This window comes from Leucopleurus acutus (genome assembly GCF_964270905.1).
Source record: "Leucopleurus acutus genome assembly, chromosome: X".
NCBI classification, from domain to species: Eukaryota; Metazoa; Chordata; class Mammalia; order Artiodactyla; family Delphinidae; genus Leucopleurus; species Leucopleurus acutus.
This window is the reverse complement of record NC_139148.1, coordinates 42,460,828-42,470,371: the sequence shown is the minus strand read 5'-3', so window position 1 is coordinate 42,470,371 and position 9,544 is coordinate 42,460,828. Positions and strand designations below refer to the sequence as shown.

General features: G+C 55.6%; 1 protein-coding gene across 1 annotated transcript; it reads right to left on the bottom strand.

Moving 5' to 3' along the window:
* Positions 1 to 1,905: 1,905 nt before the first annotated feature.
* GATA1 (GATA binding protein 1) lies at positions 1,906 to 4,752 on the bottom strand (the record flags this gene model as incomplete). Its single annotated transcript, XM_082865458.1, has 5 exons — positions 4,518 to 4,752; positions 3,634 to 4,011; positions 3,380 to 3,525; positions 2,721 to 2,846; positions 1,906 to 2,274 (listed from the first exon to the last, which is right to left on the bottom strand). Exons 1-5 carry the CDS (start codon positions 4,735 to 4,737, stop codon positions 1,906 to 1,908), a joined length of 1,239 nt encoding a protein of 412 aa, XP_082721584.1. The 5' UTR covers positions 4,738 to 4,752.
* Positions 4,753 to 9,544: the final 4,792 nt, after the last annotated feature.

The following is a 9,544-nucleotide window of genomic DNA, read 5'->3' as shown; positions in this document are numbered from 1 at the left end:
CAGGGATCGAACCCGGGCCCCCTGCATTGATAGCGTGAAGTCTTAGCCACTGGACCACCAGGGAAGTGCCCTGAGAGGGGTTTCTGTTCAAGACGAAGACAGGGGCTCCTCCAGGGTAAGAGGGCTGGGATTCCATGGGGCAGCCAGGCAGGAGGCTTTTACAGGGCCAGGGCGCGCTCCTGTAAGGAGTGTGGACTACTGTGATTCTCGAGTGGGCTAGTGTGGTGACTTGCTGAAGGGGTGCTGTTCTGCTGAGGACAGCTGCTCACGCATACTGTGTTCAGGATGTGCGGGCCCACAGTCCCCACCTCTGGGGCTTCAGGGGGGAGAAGCTGTAAAGAGAAGCAGCCCAGTTAAGTGTGAGCAAGGCTCACTTTGGTAGGGGAGGGTCGCCCATCTAAAATCCACTTCTTAAACTCAGCGTGGTCAGGGCAAGTTCTGAGCCTCAGTTTTTCATTAGTAAAAGGAGCATGAGTGTACTTTCCTTAGTCTTTTTTTTTTCAGGTATTCATGAACTAAAGCAACTGAAGCCTCTCAGCATTGCCGACCCACAGTGAGCACTCAGTTAAAGGCGCTGCTTGCTGTTAGGAGCCGTTGGGAAGCCTGAGCCATGGAGCCTGGCTAACCTGTGCCATCAGCTGTGTGGCCTCGGGTGAGCCACTTAACCTGTCTGGCTTAGGATGTCACCTGACTGGGTGACTGTTTCTGTGGAAGCGTTTGTTAAATGGAAGTACAGATGCCACTCTGGGGGGAGCAGTTTACCCAGGTGAGTAGGTGCGTTGGGGAGGGAGATGGTACTGTGGGGAGCTCCCCGACCTCCAGGGTCTAAATATCACCCCCAGAGGCTATTTTGTCCTCCTAATCTACCCCTCTCGTTCTCTACCATTTCCCACAGGGCTGCAGGCTGAGCTGGGCTGAAAGAGATAAGAGATGAGTGACAGGAAGGCCCATGGACAACCTCATGGTCCCATACTGGCCTTCTGACCTTCTTGACAGCTACCATTCCTGCCCCACCCCTTCCTCCCTTTCCTGTCCTCAGCATGTCTAATGTCCCTTGGAAGAGGGTCCCTAGCTTACACTGACTGAAACTATACATGTTAACACTTCCATAAATATGTGTACACAGGGCTGCTCCCATTGTCAGCCACTTAGAGACACTGACATGGCCCACACCACACAATACTCTCACACACACACACACAGACTTGCACAGAAATACTGTCATCACCAGACCCACAGAGACATCCTGACACGCAGACCCTCACGGTCACACTGTTATGCCTCACACACTGTCACACAGTAGTTCTTGTTCAACTTTCCAAAATGTGTATGGATCCACTTCTGTGCCCAGTGCATATGCTGTCGTGCTGTCTCAAAGGTCACCCCGAGTGGTGCACAACCCCATGTGTTTCCTCAGCACACGCTGTCACGGGCACACCTCCATGTCTGCTCACACAGTCACCCGTGCCTGGCCTCTTGCAGGCATCTGGAGTCACGCACATCATCTCATACAGCCTCATCCCTACTGCCCGCTGCACACCAGCTCTCACCACGACGTGTGGCTGCATGTGCTGTCTCATACAACCTGGACGCCGTCACACGCGGTGTCACATATTCTGTCACAATCGTGAAGTGTTGCGTGCCATCTCACATGGTCATACACGGCAGCCACACACTGTCATCAAAGAATCACGGACACTGATACACAACCCCCCACCACTGTTCTTTATTTAGTCCCACACAGACTCACACATTCAGTTTCAGGACTCTGGTGGTTTTATTTTACAAAAGCTTTGAATGTCCACGCCAAGGCTTGTCTGGGGCCCAGAGGGTTGGGTTGGACAGACATCTGGCTACAAGAGGGGAGGGACACCAACCCCTGCCCTGAGGCCATGCTCTGTGCCCTCATGAGCTGAGTGGGGCCACCACAGTGGTGGTGGTGGGAGGCATGGGGCCTGTGGGGAAGGAGCCTGTGGGTGAGCCCAACAGGGGCCCTGGGAAAGGCATGAGGTGGCTAACAGGCCCTGACAGCACCACGGGGCCCAGGCCTTGGTAGAGGTGGGCAGTGCCAGGTGGGCCCAATGTCAAGCCGGAGGCCACCTCCCCACAATTCCCACTACTGCTGCCCCCAGCCACCACCATGAAGCTGCCAGCTGGCCCTTCAGCTGCTCCTGTACCTCCTAGACTCGATCCCCGTTTCTTTTTTCCTTTTCCAGATGCCTTGCGGTTTCGAGTCTGGATGCCATCCTTCCGCATGGTCAGTGGTCGGTTCACCTGCCAAGAGGGAGGCCATGCGTGTTTCCCAACTCCACATCTTGCCTCTATGTCTCCTCCAGGGATGCTCTCTCCACCCCACTTCTTAAGAATAGGGAATTGGTTCAAGGACTCGGGAGTGCGCCCCTGGTGTGGCACAGGTATCGTCCTCAAGAATCCCGAGGTTGTGAGGCCCTGAGCTTGGCAAAGCCTTTCAGACTAATGGGAGCTGCCCCTGGTCTAGGACGGGGGAGTGGAAGTTAGCTGATGGCCAAGGGAGGAGGAGGGAGGAGGGAGCAGGAGGAAGAAAGGAGATGAAGGAGTGGAGGAGAGAGGGGTGGGGAAGGTGGAGGGGGCATGGAGGAAGAGGGAGGAGAATAACAAACGGAGAAGGGAAGGGAGAAGGGAGGAGCAGAAGGAAGGGAAGCGGGAGGAGAGGAGGGAGGCTCCGAGGGGCCCCGGGGCACCTGGTGTAGCTTGTAGTAGAGGCCGCAGGCATTGCACACAGGGTCGCCACTGGCGTTTCTCCGCCACAGTGTGGTGGTGGTTGTCTGGCAGTTGGTGCACTGGGTACCTGCCCGTTTGCTGACAATCTGGGGGAGAAAGAATGTGAGGATGAGCACACTGGTGGGTGGAGGACTAAAAGAGGTGAGGGTCAGGTTAAGGCAGGGTTTCTGACAGGGCGAGGGCTGGGGGTTCTGTGTGGGTGAGGACAGGACTTCCTGGCCGGGATAGGGGTTTTGGGTATTATATGGGGGAATACACCAGTAGTACGCAACTTTGGCCATCCACTGGAATCACTTGGGGAGTTAGAAACAGTCCTGATGCCCAGACGGCATCCCAGACCAATTAAACCAATACATGTGGGGAGGGCCCCAGGCCCCAGTGGTTTCGAAGTGCCCCAAGGTGATCCCAGTGTGAAGCCGAGGATGAAAACTGCAGTGCAGGGAGAGGATGGGGTTCCTGCTTGCAGACTGTGAGGATAGGTTGAGGATAGGCGGTCCCATACAAAGCTGGCTTCCTTTGTGGATGGGGAAGGGGTGGGGGATGTGGGTTCTTGTAGAGCGTGAGGACTGGAATCCCTGCACAGGGTGAGCACAGCGGTGGAGGCAGGCCTGGGTCTTACCAGGCGCTTCTTGGGCCGGATGAGGGGCCTGTTCTGCCCGTTCATCTTGTGATAGAGGCCACAGGCGTTGCACAGGTAATGGCCCGTCCTGTCCCGCCGCCACAGTGGGGTGGCCGTTGCTCCGCAGTTCACACACTCTCTGGCCTCTGGTGGGGTGGACAGAGGGGAAGAGGGAGCCAGGCTCAGTCCAGCTTCGCCCTAGACCACCCCCCGCCACCAACCTCCACCTCCCAGTCCCTTTTAGAGAACCTCACCACAGGGGGTTAGGGGCAGAGTTCCACGAAGCTTGGGGGAGGAATAGGCTGCTGGATTGAGGGGGCTCCCAGTGGGAGAAAAGAAGGTACTGGAAAAGTCAGGGCCCCCATAGGCACTGCTGGGGACCGGAATTGATGAAGGCAGTGCAGGCCCCAGTGTCAAGAGGTCTGGACTCAGCCGCTCTGTCTTTAAGGTCTCCAGGAAACTGCCGCCACCTTTCCCATCCAGATCTTCTGGGGCCTGGGGAGGGGAGTCCTCACGGGTGGGGCATGCAGTCGAGGCAGGGTAGAGCCCGGTCTTGCCATAGGCCCAGCCAGCATATGGTGAGCTCCCTGGGATGCCTTCCATACAGTTGAGCAGTGGGTACACCTGAAAGACTATTGGGGGGTATGGAAAAGGAGGAGGAAAGAAGAAGAGCAATCAGTCTAAAGTCATCTTGCTTTCAGGGTCTAATGATGCCCAAGAGCCCCAACATGGTGGCCAAGTTTCCAACCTTTCTGCAGGTGACCAGAATAGCTACTGGCCATTGGGTGACTCCTGGGTCCTGAGCCCCACTGGTCACTCTGGCAACTGAAATAACCTCCAGCCATTTCCAAGTGGGCTTTGAGGATGACTTGTTGGGATTTGGAGCCCATAGATCAGTTGGCAACTCGGGCCACCACCTACTTCCAACGTTGCTTCCCAGTATGGCTATCCCAAGATGGCAGGCTGGGGAGCATTGGCATTCCCAGGTCTGGACTTAACTAGGGGTCAGCAGAGCCACGTGAAGGCTTCCGGCCATTTTCAGGATGACTTCTTAGTAGGATTCTGCCTTAGCTAAGGGTCTCCATGGCAACCCCAATAACACAGAGCCAGTGCCAAGACAGCTACCCAAAGAAGTTACCTGGGGAGTGTCTGTAGGCCTCAGCATCCCTGTAGTAGGCCAGTGCAGCAGCTGCAGCCGTGGCGGTGCTGGGGGCGGTGGAGGAGGCTGCTGTATCCAAGCCCTCAGGCCCAGAGGGGAAGAAGACCCCCGATTCTGGTGGTGAGGACACCAAGGCAGGGTCCATAAACTGGGGCAGGGGCTCGGAGGTCCCCAGGGCCCCGAGGCCAGGGAACTCCATGGGGCCTCTGGGGTTTGACCTGTGAGAACAGGAGGGGTCCTCAGACACAGAAGCCCTCCTCTCCCCTCTCCACCCCTTCTTCCCTCCTTTCTCCCTCTTCCCACTCCATCCCCTCAATCCTCTTATCCCCCCTTTCCATCTCCCTAGTACCCTCCTCTTGCCTCCTCTCCCCCTCCTCTTCCTCTCTCCCCTCCCTCATCTCTCCCTTATCTTCCACTCCATCCTCTCACTCCCATCCTGCTCCTTTCCCCTTCTTCCTCATTTATCTTTCCTCTCCTCCTCTCCCTCTTCTGTACCCTCCTCTTCCTCCTCTTCCCTTTCTTCTCCTCGCCCTCCTCCCTCCCCCGTCTCTCCCTCCTCCCTCCTCTCAGCTGCCCTTCTTTCTCCTCCTCTTCCCCTTCTTCCTTCTCTTTCTACTCCTGCCTCCCTCCCTCTTCTCTCTTCTTCCCCTCTTCCACTCCCCCTCCTCCTCTTCTCCCTGGTCCCCCTTCTCTCCCTCCATCTCTTCCTCCTCCACCTCCCCTTTGCTCAGCCACCTCCCCCCTTCCCCTTTCTATATCTGCTCCACTCCTCTCTCCTTCTCCTCCCTTTCCCTCCCCTCCCATCTTTTGTCTTCATCCTTCTCCTCTCCCTCCCCTTGTGCTCATCTCTTTCTCCCTCTCCTCATTTTCTCCTCTCCTCCTCCTCCTCCTCCCCCGCTTCCTCTTCTCCCTCTGCCCCCACACTTTCTCCCCTCTGCCTCTAAAAGAATCGAGGTGGGGTAGGCTGGGGTGTGGAGCCAGAGTCCCTTGAACTCCTTGGTCACCCCCCTGGACCTTGGGGTTCACCCTCCTGTGCTCCCCAACTTCATCCCTATCTGTTGCATCTTGCCTTCTGACTTTCTCAGAAACCCCATGGTTTCCGGCTTGACTCTCCCCTCCCCCACCTCCGTTGGGTCTGCAGACGGAGGGCCCCTCAGTTCCTCCCTGCTCCATGGGGGGGTCAGTACCCCCACTGCTTATCTCTGCCATCCCCGCCCAACTTTTGAAATCACCCCAAGGCCACTGGCTTCCTCTGAGGAGGGGGACAGGTGGGAGGTGTTCCCTCTACCCATACCCTGTCCCCTGGGGAGGTCTGCCATAGTTCTGCTTTCAAGTTCCTTCAGTCCCCACCATCCTCAGGCCTCAGTTTCCCTATCTGCCGGATAGGAGGTGGTGACAGGGCTCGAGCTAAGACTTAGGAGAAGGCAGCTTGGTCTCTCTGCCCGTTTGCCTCTGTCCTTCCCTGTGTGTATCTCTGTCTCCCTGTGTCTCTTTTTTCCTGACCCTGTTTCTTCTCAAGTCTGGCTCTCTGTATTTCCCTCCCATTTTTCTATGCTACCATGATACATCTTGCTCTCTCTTTCTGTGCTTTTATAAATGTTTAATGTTTTTCCTCCTCCCTTTCTCTGTCCTCCCATGTCTCTGTCTGATTGTCTCTCTCCTTCTTTATCTCTCTTTTTATCTCTTTGTTTCTCTATCTCTTTCTTTGCTCTCTGTATCTTTTTCTGTTTCTCTTTTTCCCTCTCCATTCATCTCTCTGAGTGTCTGTACATCTCTCCCACTCTGTTTCTTTCTGCTTGTTTGTCTCTTCCTTAGTCTCTCTCTCTGGGTCCTCTGGCCTTATTTCCATGTCTGTCTGACTACTCACGTACCCATGAACACACCCTCCTGCACACAGCCCCATATGAAGAGGCAAGAAACCTACCCCTGCCCCTGACTTGCCCAATGAATCTGAAGGCCTTGGTCTCCCTGTCTGTAGGGTGGAGTGACAAATATAGAGAAGACCATCTTCCTCCGCTTATGTGACCCATTGTATAGACAGGCTAAGAGTTGGGCCCGGGGTTAGGGGTTGTGCTGGGCTAGAGATGGATCTGTCAGTGTGCCCACCACCAACCTCCTCTAGGGTCCAGGGCACCTGCTGTCTCTCCCTAGGGAGAGTGTCTTGCCTCCTCATCTCCTCATCCATCTCTTTCCTCTCTGTCTTGCCATGATTCTATCTGTATCTCTCTCTGAGTTCCTGTCTCGCTCTCCTTTTCTGTTCCTGGGTCTCCCCCTCTTTCTTGTCTCTCTGTCTATCTTACTCTTTCTTTGAGTCTCTGTTTTTCTTTTTTCTCTTCATGTATCTGTCTTTTGCTTCTTTTCTCTCTCTCCATCTCTCTTTGTTCTTTCCTCCCTTCTCTCTGTCTCTGTTTGTCTCTTACTCTTTTTGTCTCTATCACCACTCTTCCTTTATACCCTCATTCTCACTTCACCACCACCCCCAATCTCCCTCCAGCCCCACTGCCCCCTGTCCCTGCACCTTGTACCTTGGTGGGTCCAGGACTGCCCACCCCTCCCATGGCAGGGGCCCAGCCCCGCCACCCCCAGTTATCACTCTCCAGACAGAGATAAAGTTTATCTCGAGGCTGGGGGATATGAAAGCTCCTTATCAGCTGCCCCACTAGAGTAAGTGCTGCCCCAACGGGCAGCAGGCAGCAGGCCGGCACCCTCAACTCTCCTTCCGCCCAGCCCCTCACCCCAGGTAACGTCCCTATCCCAGCCCGCAAGGGAGGGTCCCTCGGGACTGAAGGGAGCAGAGCTGGGATATGGGGGCAGATAACTCTTGGGAGAGTTTGAGGTGGAGTTTGAGGATTAGGTATGGGGGTGAGGAGTCAGAGGTTTGGAGAACAGCTGTGGAGTTTGGGGTAAGCAGATATGGGTTTGAGGAGCAGAGAAGGATCTGCTTGAAAGGTCCCATTTGGGGATCAGAAATAAGTTGGGAAAGCAGAGACAGGGTTGGGGATCAGAGCCAAAGTTTGAGAGAAAGTTGAGAAGCTGGAGATGTAGTTTAGGGGTTGGGGTGGATTCCAAGAGTCATGGAAAAGTCTGAGGGTCCAAGTCTGAGGGGAGCGGAGGTGGAATTTGGACAGACAGGCAGAAATGTGTCTGATGATTAGAGATGGCTTATGGGAGCACAGGAGGAGTTTGAGAACAGAGATAAAATTGGAGTACAGAAAGAGTTGGGGCCAGAGAGGACACCTGGGGGGGACACAAAAATATTTGGGGGCTAAGATGGGGTTTAGGGAAGGCAGACATGAGGATTCATGTGACAGAACAGATTTTGGGGGGGTAGACTTGGTGTTTGGAGCGACAAAGGGTTGGGGCAGAGATGGTTTTAGGGGATCAGAGAGAAGTCACAGGGAACAAATATGGGGTTTGAGAGGTGGAGATGGGGGTAAGAGCGTGGAGCTAGGGTTTGGCAGGACAGAGACAGGTTTGGGGCATCAGAGAGAGGATTGGGGGCAGAGACAAGGATGTTGTGGAGTAGACAAGGGCTTGGGGAGCAGAAATAGGTATGGGGGGACAAGAGTGAGCCTTTGTGGAGAATTCAGAGACAGAGACAAGTTTGGGCGAGTGAAAGTCAGATTTGGGGCAGAGGTAGGATTTGGCAGGATGAAAGCATGTTTCAGGGGTCAGAGGTGGGGTATGGTGGGCAGAGTTAAGGGATCGGGGGAGCATAGATACCTTGGAAGGAGTGGATGGGAGGCAGGGCAGAGAGAGGTGGGGTTTGGGGAGTAGATTTGGGGTAGAGATGGGGATTGGAAAGACAGAGGTGGTCTGGAGGAGCTGTCAGGGGATTCAGGGGTGGTAGACACTTTGGGGACCAGTGGTGGGTTGGGGAGCCTAGAGCAAGCTGGGGGAATAGCCTTGAAGTAAGGGGCAGCAGGCCCAGGCTTTGCCTTGCTGGGGGCTCTTGAAGGGCTGAGACTGACCTGGGCTGGTTGGTGCGGAGGGTTCAGCTGCTTTGGGGATGTGGCGAGCTCAGTGTGATCCCAGGGGGTGTCCTGGCTGGCCTTGGCCTTTGAGGCTCCCTTCCTCCTTCCCTCCCTCCCTCCCCTCTCCCTCCTCCCTCCTCCCCAGGGAGTGGCTGGTGCCCCAGTGGGTGGGGCGGGCCAGGGGAGGGGGCGGGCCCCCCTCCTGGTGGGGCACCTCTTGGGCAGTGGGGGCCTTCCTCCACCCCACCTGCCCACCTCATGGATTCTTGGACCCTGTTTGACTTGGGCTTCTGTGGATTTCAGTGTCCAGCCAAACAAAATGGGCTGAAGCCAAGATAAAATGAAAATAGCAGATGTGGTTTCATGACCTCTCTGGGCTTTTCAGTGAGTGTTTGTAAAGCCCCTACTGTGTGCTTAGCCAAGTGTGGGCTGGGCCCTTATGTATGTGTCTTCCTGGCCAAAGGGAGAGGAGGTATGTGACTGTACCCATTTTGCAGGTGACAAGAATGAGGCTCAAAGAGGTTTGGTGGGAATTTGAATCAAGATGTCCGTGGGACATCTTCAGGACCCAGGCCCACCCTGGGGACCAGGCCAGGACTGGCGGGAGGCAGAGGCACATTCACTCAGCGCCCCACTTGGGGCTTACGCCAGCTCCGGCCTGCCCTGGGGCAGCAGATAAGTCTTATCAGATGGAGGCCAGTGTGGCTGTTGGCTCCGCGGTGGTAAAAGGCTGTCTTGGGATGGGGGGCGGGGCTCGGTGGGGGACACCCAGGGACAGCGGCCTCAACTTCTTGCCTGCCATGCGGCATTGGAGGCGGGAAACAGGTGGGACTTGGGGCTGGTTCCTCTGTGGACCCTTGAGTAGGATAGGGTGGGGGAAGGGAAGGAGGATTGAAGGGATAGAGAAGGGAGAGAGGCAGAGAGACAGAGAGATGGGAATGGGGAGATGCAGATAAACAGAGAGAAAGAGACCTAGAGCTGGGAGGAGACAGAGGGCACAGAAAGGAATGAGAGACAGAAGGGTGAGAGATG